This window comes from Dendrobates tinctorius, unplaced genomic scaffold (genome assembly GCF_039654945.1).
Source record: "Dendrobates tinctorius isolate UK_male_01 unplaced genomic scaffold, ASM3965494v1 ptg000021l, whole genome shotgun sequence".
In the NCBI taxonomy this organism is placed as follows: domain Eukaryota; kingdom Metazoa; phylum Chordata; class Amphibia; order Anura; family Dendrobatidae; genus Dendrobates; species Dendrobates tinctorius.
In genome coordinates this window covers 42,289,894-42,307,944 of record NW_027361689.1, presented here as the reverse complement: position 1 = coordinate 42,307,944, position 18,051 = coordinate 42,289,894, and the positions used below count along the sequence as shown (strand labels likewise).

Below are 18,051 nucleotides of genomic sequence, written 5' to 3'. Positions count from 1 at the left end.
ATTGTTTTTTTTTATATCGATAGATTGGGCGATTCTGAAAGCAGCAATACGAAATATGTGTATATTTTATTTTTTTTATTTTGAATGGGGGGTGATTTGAGCTTTTATATTTTTTACATATTTTATACTTTTAAAAATTTTTTTTTTTTTTAATTTTTTTGTACTTTTTGCATGCTTCATTAGTCTCCATGGGAGGCTAGAAGCTGCAGTACTTTGATCGCCTCTGCTACACACAGGCGATGATCATACCGCCTGTGTGTAACAGAAATACTCACTTGCTATGAGCATGAGCACTATGAGCTGCAGACCTCTGATTGTCATGCCAGCCCGTCATTGACCCGCAATCATGTGACGATCAGCGCTGGAGCCCGCACAAAACAAGAGTCCGATATGGGCATACTATTACACCACGTGTCCGAAAGGGGTTACAATGCATTGCAAAAAATGATTGCATTTTGTTTATTGCTTAACCCCCCCATCACCCCCGGGCCTGTTTTCACCTACCTGACTGGGTCAAATTTTTCAAATCTGACTACTGTCACTTTATGTGGTAATAAAACTCTGGAACAAATCAAATTACCGAGCGATACCAGATTTACATTATTTGATTTGCTACACAAAAATCCTTTTTTTTTTGTTTTTTTTTTACATCACTATATTTTAAGAGCTATCATTTTTAAATTTTTCTTCTGATAGTCATTAGAGGTGTTGTTTTTTTTGCAGAATGGTATCATTTTCTATTCTGATTATATCATTCACTGTGTTAAAAGTGATTAGGCAGCTTTATTCTTCAGATCAGTACGATTACAGCGATACCACATTTATATAGGGTTTTTTATGTTTTGACGTTTTTTACAGAGTAAAAACAATTTTATGGAATGCAAATTGTTTTTGCGTTGCTATATTCAGAGAGATTTTTTTTTTTAATACTGATTTAGCTTGGAAGATCACCTGACAGTGGACGACCCTCTTACACAGGTAGACTGTGGGCATGGATTTACTGCCTCACCACCTTCCCCATCAAGTATATGAGGGATCATTTTTGAACAACCCATGGTTTCCTCTTTGGATTCGGGTGACACTGTTCTTTTTTTTTTTTTTACACTAAATGTATTATCAAGTTTCTTTTTCATTTACTATATTTCCTCTTCTTTCACCATCAGAGACAGGTTTAACACCATTTCCCTGTCCTGTTAGGCTTAGGGTAGAGCTGACTGGATCTCCTAGAACCAAGCATCTCCTGCTGTCTCCTTACGCTGGTGATCACATGACCACTGAGTCCAGAGGAGGAAGCACTGTCAGTGCTGCCTAATCTGTACACACAGTGCTGTATTTACACAGATGAAGAAGGTAAACACGGTAAAAAAAAAGCCATGTTTATTGGCGCAGGAGAGAGTCTGACGACCCAGCAGCTGGTGCTGCTGTCTGGCTACGCTGATGATCACATGACCACTGAGTCCAGAGGAGGAAGCACAGTCAGTGCTACCTAATCTGTACACACAGTGCTGTATTTACACAGATGAAGAAGGCAAACATGGTAAAAAAAAAAGCCATGTTTATTGGCGCAGGAGAGAGACTGGCGATCCAGCAGCTGGTGCTGCTGTCTGCCTACGCCAATGATCACATGACCACTGGTGCCAGATTTGGAAGCACAGTCAGTGCTGTGTTTACAGAGATGGGAAAGGTAAACATGGTAATAAGCCATGCTTATGTGCTCTGGAGGGAGTCTGGCTGTGTATGACATCTAGATTTCCACACCCCCACAGTTCCAAGATCTTAGTATGCAGTGACATCAATGCAAAATGTGGACTTCCCAGACGTTTATACTCTATAGGCGGTACAGAAGTTATTAAAGATAAGATGTCAGGGCTGAGTATTATTATTTATTCGTGAAATCGTATGTAAAGTAACTGTAAATAGTCTTGACAAACAAATGTGTAAAATCACTCTGTCAAAACCATGTTCCTTTTCATCATGATGGTACGTTTTTATGGAAAAAAAAATCCCTTTATCACCAGCTAAGTCTCCTCCTACTGGAGCCATGCACCAATCAGAGTGTAGTCAGGCGCGTGCCCTGCCCCAGAGGAGCCCAGTTAGTCCCTTTACATAAAACAGAATACGGTATATAGGATATAATTTCATCAGTCTTTGAGAGGAGAAAAAAAAAAAAGAAATAACAAAAGAAAACAGCAGATAATTTATTTGGAAGTAAAAGGGCTACAAATGAAATGATATATGCATATAATTGCACAGTTTTTTTTCTACATTTCCTTCTGATAATAATAGTCATAGCATTGTAGTTTTATTTCAGAGCACGCATTACAGGCAATCATTTTTTTTCCATACTTCAGTGATTTCACAGCATATAGAAAAACTCATTTTACATCTAATCACAGCGCCGCCCTGACTCAGAGCCACAAATCAATTTTATTCTTCGCTTTCCTGTCAGAATGCAGACATTTTAGGACAAACCCTGACTGGTTGCTATGGGTAACCATGGTTGCTAAGTCCCATTTTTTCCATAGTTACTGCATTATCAATCATTTGAACACTCACACACTTGCAGGTTTCATTTTCTTGCCAGAGTTTAGGACAAACTCTTATTGGTTGCTATGGGTTACCATGGTTGCTAAGGCCCGTTTTCCATAGTTACTGCATTGTCAATCATCTGAACACTCACACACTTGCATGTTTCTTTTTCCTACCAGAGTTAATGACAAACCCTTATTGGTTGCTATGGGTTACCATGGTTGCTAAGGCAAATTTTCCATCGTTACTGAATTGTCAATCATCTGAACACTCTCACAATTGCATGTTTCATTTTCCTGCCAGGGTTTAGACATTTTAGGACAAACCCTGATTGGTTGCTATGGGAAACCATGGTTGCTAAGGATCATTTTCCATAGTTACTGCATTATTAATCCTCTGAACACTCACACCTGCATGTCTCATATATAAAAATTATTATAATAACATTTTTTTTACATAAATTTTACAAAAATAACAGTTTTGTGTCTGTGATAAATAATACCAGCACCCATATTATGGGTAAATGATAGCGATACGTGGTCTGTAGCTAGATACAAGGAACTCTTCACAGTTCTTGCTCCCCCCTCGGTGGTGATGATGGCGTGAGGCCGCTGCTGGTTCTCATACTCCGGACACACCAATGGTGGAGCAGATGGAGTTGAAGATTTTAAGCGGCAGATGTTGCAGACTTGCCCCTTCAGAGCTGGATATTCAGTTTAGATGACAATTAGGGTCGAGCGCCGAGTCTGCAACCTGAGAAAATGAATTGTGAGAAGTTATAACCAATTTTAGCGAATCCTGGGATGATTTAGCGAATCCTGCTTTGAGCAGGGGGTTGGACCAGATGGCCCAAGAGGTCCCTTCCAACTCTACCATTCTTTGATTTTTTGGGGGATGGGTGTTTACAGGACAACCCCTTTAATCAGGTAAAAGTTGCCCCAACCTGATGGTGGATGCTGTCTTTTTTCATTTAACCACTTTAAGCATGACTCCACACAGTTATCCTTGAGCCACCATCAAATCTCAAGATTATGACAATACAACCTTGTTATGTTTCAATAAAAAAATTGCAATAAACTATGACATTGTCAGAGAAAATTCTTAATGATTTCAGTGTTCTTCCACTGAGAAACATTAAAGGGGTATTCCCATCTCCAAGATCTTATCCCAATATGTAGTAGGTATAATAATAATATTAGCAAATACCTCCAATTAGAAATGTAGTGTAGTTCTTCTGATTCACTATGTTGCTTACCCCATGTGCAGGGCATTACAGTAGCTTAGGCATCCATGTGACAGTTGTCGTAACCATGGACATCTAAGCTACTACAATGCCCTGCACATTGGGTACATAACATAGCTAATTAGAACTGCAGTATACTACTAATTGGAGGTATTTGCCAATATTATTATTACACCTTACCTCTTTAAGGCTATGGTCACAATGTTTTGGGTTTTTTTAGTGGATTTGCTCCAAAATCCTCAGCAAAACCCTTCCTATTTATTCCTATGGGAGATCTACTTTGCTGTTCATATCAGCGTTTTTCTTTTTGAATTTTTTTTTCAAGAGTTTAAAAAAAAAAAACCCGTCTGGCAAGGAGAAAAAAAAAGTACATGACACTTCTTTAAAATGGATCCTGATGGATTTTGCTCCTAGTTAGAAACTGAATATACAGCAAAAATGCCAATAGTGATCAGAAATTGACAATTAATTCTCACCCAAATATGTATAATGTATAACAGCAAGTAAGATAAAATATAACTTTTAATGCATAGCTTAAAAAATTACCAGACCTAAAGTGTCACCAAATAGTGATTAAAATGAGATGCCCATACATTGGGTGATCCCCAAGGGATAATTGAATACACCCAAAAGCATCAAATAGGAATATAGAATGCAGCTAGTATAGCATCCAAACAGCAATCTATATATATTGGATACAGCATAAAAAATAGCAGCAAAATGCCATAGCCAATTGCACTCATATGTTTATATACTGGCTAGACCAAAAAAAGGGGGAGGGGGTTCATAGCCACCAATAGATGAGAATAATAAAAGGAACAATCTCACCAATATTTTGCAGACGGTCAGGAGTCTCCAGGGATACTCATCGTACATGTGGGAAGGCAGCAGTGGGAGTACAATACCCTGTCACATCCCTCATAAGCTGACCATTACCTGATCCCCAGACTCCTGCCCTGACAAGGGCAGTCCACAACTAGCCCTAGATTGCACAAGCCCTACACTTTCCCTTAAAGGAGCGTCCCAACGCGTTTCATCCAAGTAATTCTTCAGGGGACTAACTTGTTCAAAAGTGCCACAGTGCTAAAGCTCAGAGACATACATCCTCCTGCTCTCAGACAGCAGATAGCATTGAGAGCAGGAGGATGTATGTCTCTTAGCTTTAGCACTGTGGCACTTTTGAACAAGTTAGTCCCCTGAAGAATTACTTGGATGAAACGCGTTGGGACGCTCCTTTAAGGGAAAGTGTAGGGCTTGTGCAATCTAGGGCTAGTTGTGGACTGCCCTTGTCAGGGCAGGAGTCTGGGGATCAGGTAATGGTCAGCTTATGAGGGATGTGACAGGGTATTGTACTCCCACTGCTGCCTTTCCACATGTACGATGAGTATCCCTGGAGACTCCTGACCGTCTGCAAAATATTGGTGAGATTGTTCCTTTTATTATTCTCATCTATTGGTGGCTATGAACCCCCTCCCCCTTTTTTTGGTCTAGCCAGTATATAAACATATGAGTGCATTTGGCTATGGCATTTTGCTGCTATTTTTTATGCTGTATCCAATATATATATAGATTGCTGTTTGGATGCTATACTAGCTGCATTCTATATTCCTATTTGATGCTTTTGGGTGTATTCAATTATCCCTTGGGGGATCACCCAATGTATGGGCATCTAATTTTAATCACTATTTGGTGACACTTTAGGTCTGGTAATTTTTTAAGCTATGCATTAAAAGTTATATTTTCTTACTTGCTGTTATACCTAGTTAGAAACTGCAATCAAAAGGCTGCAAAGAAAATTTCAGGAAAACACTCTTCCAAAACGCCTTAAAACCTTTTCAGAAATTTTTTTTTTTTTAAAAAGTTTCCAGAAGCATATTCTGCTTGAAAAAAAGAAAATCATAATTTTTGACCTCCTCAAAATACCTTATAGCCTACTTGTTATGTTCAGATGGAGGTTTTTTTGTAGATGACATATTCCAAAATTCTCCTTAAAAAAAAAAACATTCTTCCTATTCATTTGGATGGGAAATCCATTTTGCTGTTCATATATGGTGTTTTTTTTTTTTCTGGAGGAGTCAAGACCTGGTAGGACTAAGGTGCAAAGAACACTCCAAACTAGGCACTATCCCAGGTGTAGACACGTTATTGGTGCAACCTGTGCCCAAAAGGTAAAGGGCCCACATCCGCCTCCCAAGCAGGTGGAATTGAAAAATGTCACCACTAGATTTGAGCGAAAAGGGTCGGTCAATTTCAAAAGTCGCCGACTTTCGCAAAAGTCGGGTTTCATGAAACGAAACCCGACCATAGCGTGAGGCCGGCCACGAGGTCGGCGACCAGAGCGCCAAAGTCGCATTTCAAAAGATGCTTCCAGCGCCCTTTTTCAGCCAATGATGGAGGATGCACACTGTGGGCAATGCGATGACAAAGGCAGCGGCCACCACCATCTTTGAGAAGGGCATGCAAGTGATTGGCTTGCTTTGAGTGGCGTCACAGGGGCTAAAAAAGGGCGTGCACGCTGACCGCCATCTTACTTCTGCCGATCTTAGCATAGGGAGAGCTGCTGCTGCTGGTTCTGTAGGGAGAGCGTTAGGCAGGGAAGAAGATACAAAAAACTGCTTCTGCTGCTGGCGATTTTGCCTGTACAACACACCAGTCACTGTGCAGTGCAAGGGGAGGCTCTATTTTGGTGCATCAGCTGTGTTGGTTATTAGGCTGCCTTATAAGGCTCCCTGATAGCTGCATTGCTGTTTGCACACTGCTGTGCAAACTGCTTTTTTAAAAGCAAAAATACATCCTCTTTTTTGCCCAGTTACCAAGCGTTCATTTTTCCACACTTTTGTGTGCAGCAGTCCTGCTTATTATGGCAGTTTCACACGTCCAGATAATTCCGGTACCGGAGCTGTGTCCGTGTGCATACGGAGGTCATCCGTGTACCATCCGTGTGCTGTCCGTATGCTGTCCGTGTGACCGTGTTTTTGAAAAAAAAATTTTTATTGTTAACCCTTTGACTTTTAAAAACGCACACAGATCGCACACAGACAGCACACGGACAGCATCCGTGTGCGGTACGTGTTTACACGGACCCATTGACTTGTATGGGTCCGTGTGATCCGTGTTGTTGCACAAAAACAGACATGTCAGCGTGTTTTGCACACGGACACACGGTCTGTGAAAACATGCTGACATCTGCATAGACACATTCATGAGAATGTGTCTACGTGTGTCAGTGTCTCCGGTACGTGAGAAAACTGTCACTACACGTACCGGAGACACTGACGTGTGAAACTGCCCTTAGGCTGCCTGCTGCCATACTTGGGACTGAGAGCATCATTGTCAGCTTGCTAAAATCTCTAGGGAGATTCAAATTCTCCCCAGTCCTATATAGACATTTTATACACCATCTAATTTCAGACTGTTATATTGAGGTGTAATCTACACTGGGCCTGAGATATTAGTTCAGTGTCCTCAAGTCTGTAGGGAGATTCAAATTCTCCCCAGTCCTATATAGACGTTTTTTACACCATCCAATTTCAGTCTGTTATACTGAGGTGTAATCTACACTGGGCCTGAGATAATAGTTCAGTGTCCTCAAGTCTGTAGGGAGATTCAAATTCTCCCCAATACTATATACACCTTGTACCTTGTTTTACAGTACCAAATAGCTGGTGGTATTTTGGGTACATTTTCTAAAAAATGAGGAAGTGTGTTGAAGAGGCCGTGGAAGTGGGCGGGGGTTGCCAGCTGGTAATGATGGTGTTGGTGGTGGTGGTGGATCTGCTGGTAGTGGCAAAAGCACAATAGCACCTAATGCAGGAGGTGTTGAGCCTGCGTCATCATCTGGCTCCACAAGGCCTCGAAGGCTCCCTTTTCTGGGAGTAGGTAAACCGCTTTTAAAGCCGGAGCTTCAGGAACAAGTTTTGGCTTACATTGCTGACACAGCCTCCAGCTCTCTCGCCTCCTCTTCTGAACTTTCAAAAAATAAAAGCACTGAGTCGTCATTGGAGGCTCATGGTCAGGAACCACACATTTCCTTGTGTCCTTCACCCCTACCAAAAGTAAAGGATGCGGCAGGCCACACTACAGATTACTCCATGGAGCTCTTTCCACATACCATGCCTGGGTTATCAAGTCAAATCGTGAATTACCCAGTCCAAGAAGAATCTGACATGGAGTGCACTGATGCACAGCCACTGCTAGATTTATCTGCTGGTACATTCACTCAGAGCACTACATTGTCCTCGCAGTGTACTGAGCCAGAATCTGACCCTGATGAAACTCAGGTGCCCCTTCCCGCATACTATACCACCTTACATAGTGACACAGAGGAAGGTGCACATGACATTGATGAGGAGGTGATGGATGACCCAGTTGACCCAGATTGGCATCCATTGGGGGAAGAGGGTGCCGCTGCCAATAGCTCAGAAGAGGAGGAGGAGCATCCGAAGCAGGCATCGACATCGCAACAGCTGTTATCTGGCAGGCCCGGAGCAGTCCAAAAACAGGTTACAAAAACCAAAAGAGTTGCAGGACAGCTAGGCCAGACGGTCAAATTAGCACAGCGTGCAAGGCCTCAAAATGTCTTCCATAGTAGGAAGAGTGCAGTGTGGCACTTTTTTGAACAAAATCCTAATGATCAGGCAAAGGTTATCTGTAAGAAGTGCGCAAAGACCTTTGGCCGAGGGAAAAATCTGAGAAATTTGAATACCAGTTGCATGGTTAGACATTTAACCACCATGCACTTGCAAGCGTGGACGGACTACCAAACCTCACGTACCACATGTGCAACTGCTCCCAAAGAAGGTAGTCAGCAACGCTGCATTGTTTCCCCCACCGGTTAGCACACCACCAGCAGCAAATGTTGAGGTATCGTCGCAAGGCCAAAGCAGTCAGGGAATCACAATGTTATTGCTATGAAAGACTGAATCTAGGCCATCAGAAAGAACACCAACTCCATCACCATCATCAACCCTCTCTCAGTCCGCCATGTCCACCACTAGTTCCACCATATGCAGCTCTCAAGTCCAGCTCACCCTACCAGAGACTATGAGTAGGACAAGAAAGTACTCATCCTCTCATCCGCGTACACTGGGTTTGAACGCCCACATTGCCAAACTAACCTCGTTAGAGATGATGCCCTTCCGCGAACTCATGGCCTACGCAGTACCACCCTATGACCTATCCAGTCGGCACTTCTTTTCTCGCAAAGCCATCCCAGCCCTCCACCTTCATGTGAAAGACCGCATTGTCCATGCACTCAAGCAATCAGTGAGTGGAAAGGTGCACCTCACAACAGATGCATGGTCCAGTAGGCATGGCCAGGGCCGTTACGTGTCCATCACTGCGCACTGGGTTAATGTGGTGGATGCAGGGTCCACAGGGGACAGCGGCGGTGGGACAGTGCTGCCTAGCCCACGGTATAGGAAACAGTTGGCTGTAGGCGTTCGACCCTCCTCCTCCTCCAGAAGCGAAAACTCGTCCACAGAGCGCAGTCGCACGAGCACTCCATCCGCAGTTGCGAGTGTTGCACACTCGGTGTCCCACTATCGAACAGCTAGTGGTGAGCGTCAGCAGGCTGTGTTGAAGATGATGTGTTTGGGCGACAGACACACCGCAGAGGTACTGACTGACTACTTGCAGCGACAAACTGAGTCATGGCTGGGCAGTCTCCATCTTGAGGCAGGCAAGGTAGTTAGTGATAACGGCCGGAATTTTGTGGCAGCCATAGCCCTTTCAAAACTCCGACACATACCTTGCCTGGCTCACACCTTGAACCTGGTGGTGCAGTGTTTCCTCAATAATTATCCGGAGTTAACAGGCCTGCTCCAGAAGGTCCGAAGACTGTGCTCGCACATCCGCCGGTCGCCTGTACACTCCAGTCGTATGCAGAAGCTGCAGCGATTGCTCCAACTTCCCAAGCACCGCCTAATTATCGACATTGCAACAAGGTGGAACTCCACCCTGCACATGGTTGAGAGGCTGTGCGAACAGAGGCAGGTTGTAATGCATTTGTGGGAGGATACACGGCCAGGCACTTTGAGGGCAGACATGGAGTTGTCGGGTGTGCAGTGGTCGAAGCTGAAAGACCTCTGTAAAGTCCTTCAGTGTTTTGAGGAATGCACACGACTGGTAAGCATGAGCATCCCACTTATGCGTCTGCTCATGCAAACTTTGATGCACATTAAGGAGCAGGCGTCTGCAGCCGAAGAGGAAGAGGAGGAGGGAAGCCTTGATGACAGTCAGCCATTGTCTGCTCCGGGACCTCTCCTGGAAGAGGTGGAGGAAGAAGGAGGAGGAGGATGATGATGGGGATGATTATTTAGGGGAGGAGGATGCTTCTCGTGGGGCAAGAGAAAATGTTGGTGTGGCAAGGTCTGGTACAGGGTTTGTGCGTGACTGGAGGGATGTGGATTTGCACAAAGTGCTCCTCCACCCAGCACTCGCAGTGCATCATTGACACCTGGAACATTGGCCCACATGTCAGATTATGCCTTGCAGATCCTAAAAAGGGACCCCCGCATTGCCAAAATGATGAACGATGACGACTACTGGTTGGCCAGCATCCTGGATCCACGCTATAAAGGCAAATTCCAAAACATCATGCCACAGGAGAACCTTGACCTAATATTGGCTAACAAACAAGCAACTCTGGTAAACCGTTTGTTGGAGGCATTTCCAGCACACAGCAGCGGTGATGGTTCCCCAACGAGCCGTAGGGGGCAACATGGAAGAGGTGTTCGTGGTGCACACATCAGAAGTGGCGTTGGAGACAGGGGTTTCATGACCATGTTGTGGACTGATTTATCAAGTCCCGCTTACACGACTGGTAATACTGCATCGATTGAAAGTGACAGGAGACAGCAGTTGTCAACTATGGTTACAAACTACTTCTCGTCCCATATCGATGTTCTCCCTGACAGGTCATTCCCCTTTGACTATTGGGCCTCTAAACTGGACGCCTGGCCTGAATTGGCACAATATGCCTTACAGGAGTTCGCTTGTCCTGCCGCTAGTGTGCTATCGGAAAGAGACATCAGTGCTGCTGGCTCAATCCTGACAGAAAAAAGGACCCGTCTGTCGACCCAAAATGTTGATGATCTAACCTTCATTAAAATGAACCATGCATGGGTTTCAAAGGATTTTGTCTCACCTTCCCCTGATGACACATAGGTTGCCAGAAAAATGTCTCGCTTTTGTCCTCCTCTTCCTCGGACTTCTCCAATTCCTCCACTTGCAGCTGCTGAATATCCAACATCAACATATGCCATTTTTTAAACCTCCCTAACTGGGCTGCCCCCCCCCATGGCCGGGGTCACCACCTAGCGCACGCAACCGTGCGAGTGCCATTGCCCTGGACAGGTGGGTGGGCCGACTCTTGGGTGCCGGCACTGGCACAGGGTCCCTCATAGTGCAATCAAGTGTCTCTGACAGTGGGAGTGCACACCCGCCGTCAGACACACCGGCGTACTATGAGGGGCCCAGTGCCAGTACCGATGCCCACGAGTGGGACCCCCTTGCTTGGGCAGGGCCCCAGCATTTGCAATATTTACCTCTCCCTGCTCCTCCGCTGTGTAATCTGGGCTGTCAAATCCTTCCCTGGGACTGCCACTACAAATTTGGTGAACTGATAGATGATGGTTAACACGTAGCTATGCCCTGTCCTGCTGGCCGGGCTCTAGCTTCAGATGATCAATGGCTTCCATTTCTTATGGACGTCGACTCACAATGAGATGCAGTGGTGGTTTATCATCAGCTTTCACAGTCTTCCTACTCACAGACGTGTGACATTCCTGCCCACATTTTTAAATGTGCCCTCTCGTGCCAGTCCAATAGAATCGCCTAGAGCCTGTGGCTTCTGTCTTTTGAACTCCAAAGTTACCAGACAGATCATGATAGGCAGTGAGGACCATGTCTACATCTCTCCCTGTGATCAAAATTTGATGGAGATGAGTAACCGTGATGGGATCAACGGTACTGCGATACAGCAACCCTTTCTTCACAAAGAAATGTTTTCGCTGTCTCCACACACAAAGTAATTGAGGGTCAGCATCGCCTCTGAGAATTCTCCCGGGAGTTTTTCCCCTGATTAGTAATTCCTAAATTTCTGCAATCACTCGACTTTATGTCTGTACTTTTATCCATCTCGTTTCTGTGGCGCCCCCAGGAGTATGGCCGCCACAGTGGCTTTGCCTTCCTCCAGGGAGGGTAATGCCAGGCTTGGAAGCAGTGAAGGGTCTCTCTTGCAGTTAACCTATACATGCAACACAGTTCCACTCCAGGCCAGCAAGGGGGACTCTGAACCGGAATTGAAGGGAGGAGTGCTCTCTGAGGGCCAAGAGGAAGGAGTGGTCAGTTAGTGTGAGGAGGGCCACGTGTGTAGACGTGTGGAGGGAAGCTGGAGGTTGAGCTGAGGAATGAGAGCTCCCTCCCAGTGAGAGCGCATGAACTGGAGCCTGGTCTCCATGGTTGTACGGATATTAATGGTCCTGCAACAGACACCAGAGGAGTAGGAGGCTGTAAATGCCCTACCCCCATCTAAGACTCGGAGGCACAACAGCACGGAGTGAGCCAAGAGAGAAATAGCGGCTACAGCTGTCTGCCATACGAGGAGTGCTAGTAGAAGAAAATTAGGAGGAACTTCAGTGTAACTCAGTACTAGGAGTACTTCACTCAAATAAGTGCTAGGGAAGGAGACTGCACAGCCCATCTGCTGAGAGAGAATCCTGAGCTGCTTCCAGGCTAGCCTGCTCCGGTACCATCTGTAATCAGGACCCTGGACTGCATTTATCAAGTAAAGGTACAGAAATTGCACCCTGCTGTGTCTTTGTCTGCTTCCTACCCTTCCGGCATTGTTACATCCCCATGCCAACCACATCTACACTGCCCTGGGACTACAGCTTCACCTGTGGGGAGCTTTTACATCTTTGCTGCACCATACCATCAGTCCCAGTGGATCTGCATGCAGCGTCGGCTTAACACCTCACTTGCCGAACACCACAGGTGGCCTCACGAACTATTGATTTAATCAACTACATTCCACCATTCAATCTCCCCCATTACTTGGGCGCCCAGGGCCACGGACCGGGTCACCGCAGCTGTGACACATCCCGCTGACACCGGCCTGGTACCGAATACCCCACGGCTCTGGGAGGGCAACCCATTTCCTCTTGCAGAGAGTCTGGACTGTCTTACTGAGACAGAAATATATATGAAGATTTAAAAATACCCCAACAGTGTATACTGGTGTACGCTTCAAAAACATTTCCTTTTTTCTACTTTTTAGATTGTTGTCTAATCCATACTGAGGCTGTGAGTGTCTTTGTCGGACTCCGGAAATAAACATGGAGATTTTAAATGTTTAAACTATGCTATATATACCTGTTATCCGGTCATACTGTACCCTTTCTCAACTTTCTGCAATCTTGTCGAATCCATACTGTGCCTGAGACCGTCTGAGCCTGCCTCCTGATTACAGATGAGTGGTGTTTGAGTGGAACTGTTCGCCAAGTTCAAATTCTAGCTGTTTTGGGCAGTGTTAGATCCGTTCGTCGAACTACAACACTGATTAAAATTCGGCTGTTCGAGTTTCCATTCGAGAACATTTCGTTAAACAAAAGCGTATCTTTTTTTTCACATTAATAATGGTTTTCAATGATAATAGACAGTTTTAGGGCATAGTAGCGGTGTCTGGTAGCCAGAGGTGTAGTACACCTGTGAAGGAGCTACACCCTGTGTTTTTCTAATAATTTTTTACCGCATATTGTCCTGAAAATCCTTTTGGGCCTAGTAACTGTGTTTGCTACTCAGAAAAGGAGCCCACCCGTGAACCGAGCTATGCCGCCTGTTTATGAAAGAACCAGTTTTTGACTGCATTTACACCACTTAATACTTTGGGCCTTGTAACTGTGTATGCTACTCAGCAGAGTTGGCCACCCGTGAACCAAGCTATGCCGCCTGTTTATGTAAGAACTGTGTGCTACTCAGCAGAGGAGCCCAGCTGTTAAGCAAGCTACAGCACCTGTGGTTTGGAAAATTAATTTTTTCAAATTCTTTCTGGAATGCGTTTAGGTCTAATTCCAGAATTACAGTTGACCTGCACTTACTGGGAAATGCTTGTTCGCGGGAAAGAATTGTAATCCCAGATCCCCATCACTAACGGGGTTCAGCGTGTTATCCGTACCTGTAAGCGATACACGCTGGTCCTTTCATTGTAGCACGCGTGCAGCCCCGGACATGTAAGGGCATGACAGACCTGTTATTGGCCGATCTCGCGTGCCAGAGCCTCGCGTGTCCCTCTAGTAAGCTGGACGCGGACCGCGGGGGCATGCCGGAGTCTCGTTCGTTAACGGAATTAAGCTTGCAATCTGTGCAGCTTTTTTGTGGATGGCATGGTTGAGGTTGCCCGTGTTGAGTCCAATTAAGCCGCAGACTCCACTCCTGGTGGTGCCCTTCTGGACATTCCTTTAAGGTTCAGCTTTGCAACCATACTGCCCCCGGAAACCAAACACTTTTCCTGACAGTGACATTCTGGTGAAAGAGCGCGATGACATCACGTCTGTACGCCCTCTGCCTAAACAGTCCAAGTGCAGAGAGATGGAAGATGGTGACACCGAGGAGTCCAGACTAGTACAGGGATTCCCTGGCGAGGAGACTTATTTAATTGTTTTAAAGGTTGGGAGCAATTTTTGGGGAGCACGATATTCTGGAGAATGATATCTGAGGCCCAGCATACACTGGAGCATTCCAAAGGTGGACATCAGTCACTGGAGCAGCATTTACAGGGCCCATTATACACTGGAGCATTAGAAATGGGGCCCATTATATATGGAGCATTATTTGGGCCCATAAGACACTGGAGCTTCATCCATGGTGAACAACATATACTGTAGCATTATGTGGAGCTCATCATATACTGTATCGAACATTATATGGGATCAATGATTCTGTATGGAGAAATATATGGGCCTCATTACTCTGTATGGCGCACTATGCGGTGGCCATAATACTGTATGGAGGAATATACTGTCCGTTTTTGTAGCTATTGGAGAATTTAAAATGGATATCAGTCATGTGATGTAAGAATTGCAGTATTTTTCATTGTACTGTTAGCTATTTAACTATTTTAACTATTTAGCTATATAACTGTAGCTATTTCTCTGCCGTATCAAAGGATCATGAATTGTGGCATGTGTTAAAGGAGCCCATTGACACTCTTTGGCCCTGGGCCCACAAAAATCTGTAGCCAGCACTACCCTCCCCCTCACAACTTTAGCCAATTAACCCCCAGTTTTCAATGCCTAACTATTATTATAAAGTAAATTAAGGTTGACAAGCTTAAGGAATAAGAATTGATGTTTTTGGCATTAAAATGGGCACTCTAGGTGTGTTTCCTGTCCTCCACTTACTGCCGACTTTTCTTCCCCATTGACTAGCATTGGGTTTCGTGTTTCAGTCGGCCTTCGACTTTTCACGATAATCGGCCGATTTCGTTAGACCCGACTTTTGCGAAAGTCGGGTTTCGTGAAACCCGACTCGACCCGAAAAAAGGCAAAGTCGCTCATCTCTAATCACCACAGACCAGGCATTCTGCCATGACAGAAGTAGCCAATATGATTGATAGGCAGAAATGGCTACAACTGGGATGATTACGTTGGCAATATTGGTGTTTGTTGGCTTTCTTGCACTGACCATGACAATCTTCCCTTTGCCTTGGCTTGTTTTACCCCTGATGTCACAGGAGGAACCACTGAGTGACAATGCCCAGTGGATAACACATGTTGGGGGTGATTCCATTGCCGTGGGCATCTTATTGCATGAGATGTATGGCATCATACCGAGCTAATATAATCATTTGTACCTTATATTATTGAGTGCTAGCTCCGTTTCCCTCCGCGAGTCTTCTGTGATTGGGTAGAAGATGAGGACGATCAGTCCTAGAATAATGAGGACCCCCGGGACCGCACCAATGAGTATCTGCAGCGTCAGCACCACGTGGTAGGATTGTCTGCAGGCTCCACTGCTGTAACCTGCGAATCTGCCAGCAACACTAGTCAGTATCTATATTTAAGGCGGGAGTCACACTAGCGAGAAATCCGGACGAGTGCTATGTGAGAAAAAAATCGCATCGCGCTCGTCCCAATGTTAATCTATGGGGCAGCTCCCATCATTCGATTTCTTTTCTGGCCCATATTATACGTGCGGAGGAAATCGCAGCATGCTGCGATTTGCACCATATTACGCCCGAGACTCGCCAATGCAAGTCTATGGGTGCGAGAAAAAAATTGGATTACACGCGGACCATACGCGTGACTTGCGAGAAATACGCACCGGTGTCCTTTACAAAAGCCGACAATTCAGTGCCCGATACAGTAAAATCACACTGACATGTTTACTAAAGAATAGAAAGAATAGATATATACACATAGAATACACACACACATATTATATATATATATATATATATATATATATATATATATATATATATATATATATATATATATATATGTATATATATATATATAGTGCCTTGCGAAAGTATTCGGGCCCCTGGAACTTTTCAGCCTTTTCCCACATATCATGCTTCAAACATAAAGATACCAAATGTAATTTTTTTGGTGAAGAATCAACAAGTGGGACACAATTGTGAAGTTGAAAAAAATTTATTGGTTATTTTGAATTTTTGTGGAACGTCAAAAACTGAAAAGTGGGGCGTGCCATATTATTCGTCCCCTTTAACTGAATACTTTGTTGCGCCACCTTTTGCTGCGATTACAGCTGCAAGTCGCCTGGGGTATGTCTCTATCAGTTTTGTACATCGAGAGACTGAAATTCTTGCCCATTCTTCCTTGGCAAACAGCTCGCGCTCAGTGAGGTTTGATGGAGATCATTTGTGAACAACAGTTTTCAGATCTTTCCACAGATTCTCGATTGGATTCAGGTCTGGACTTTGACTTGGCCATTCTAACACCTGGATACGTTTATTTGTGAACCATTCCATTGTAGATTTCATTTGCTTTATGTTTGGGTCATTGTCTTGTTGGAAGACAAATCTCCGTCCCAGTCTGAGGTCTTTTGCAGACTCCCAACAGGTTTTCTTCAAGAATGGTCCTGTATTTGGCTCCATCCATCTTCCCATCAATTTTAGCCATCTTCCCTGTCCCTACTGAAGAAAAGCAGGCCCAAACCATGATGCTGCCACCACCATGTTTGACAGTGGGGATGGTGTGTTCAGAGTGATGAGCTGTGTTACCTTTACGCCAAACGTATCATTTGGCATTGTTGCCGAAAAGTTCGATTTTGGTTTCATCTGCCCAGAGCACCTTCTTCCACATGTTTGGTGGCTTGTTGCAAACTTTAAACCACACTTTTTATGGATATCTTTGAGAAATGGCTTTCTTATTGCCACTCTTCCATAAAGACCCGATTTGTGCAGTGTACGACTGATTGTTGTCCTATGGACAGACTGTCCCACCTCAGCTGTAGATCTCTGCAGTTCATCCAGAGTGATCAAGAGCCTCTTGGCTGCATCTCTGATCAATCTTCTCCTTGTTTGAGATGAAAGTTTAGAGGGACGGCTGTGTCTTGGTAGATTTGCTGTGGTATGATACTCCCTCCATTTCAATATGATCGCTTGCACAGTGCTCCTTAGGATGTTTAAGTTTTGGAAATAATTTTGTATCCAAATCTGGCTTTAAACTTCTCCACAACAGTATCACAGACCTGCCTGTTGTGTTCCTTGGTCTTCATGATGCTCTCTATGCATCAAACAGAACCCTGAGACTATCACAGAGCAGGTGTATTTATACGGAGACTTGATTACACACAGGTGGATTATATTTATCATCATTAGTCATTTAGGACAACATTGGATCATTCAGAGATCCACAATGAACTTCTGGAGTGAGTTTGCTGCACTGAAAGTAAAGGGGACGAATAATATTGCACGCCCCACTTTTCAGTTTTTGAATTTCCACAAAAATTTAAAATAACCAATAAATTTCATTCAACTTCACAATTGTGTTCCACTTGTTGTTGATTCTTCACCAAAATTTACATTTGGTATCTTTATGTTTGGAGCATGATATGTGGGAAAAGGTTGAAAAGTTCCAGGGGGCCCGAATACTTTTTCAAGGCACTGTATTTACATGTCATTGAGACACATTATATATATATATATATATATATATATATATATATATATATATATATATATATATATATATATATATTTCATAGAGTTATTAACAGCCTAGGAAGGTACCATGGTTATTGCCCCTCCT

The 18,051-nt window shown here is 44.3% G+C and overlaps 1 protein-coding gene across 2 annotated transcripts in view; it reads right to left on the bottom strand.

Moving 5' to 3' along the window:
- Positions 1-2,178: 2,178 nt before the first annotated feature.
- MFSD2B (MFSD2 lysolipid transporter B, sphingolipid) overlaps positions 2,179-18,051 on the bottom strand; it is a 115,290-nt gene continuing 99,417 nt past the window's right edge. For both annotated transcript variants that reach the window (XM_073568308.1, XM_073568309.1), the window contains 2 exons: positions 15,627-15,803; positions 2,179-3,282 (listed from right to left, as the gene is read on the bottom strand). In XM_073568308.1, coding sequence (XP_073424409.1) covers positions 3,246-3,282; positions 15,627-15,803 — 214 coding nt within the window. In that variant the 3' untranslated portion in view covers positions 2,179-3,245. The remainder of the gene's footprint in view (positions 3,283-15,626; positions 15,804-18,051) is intronic.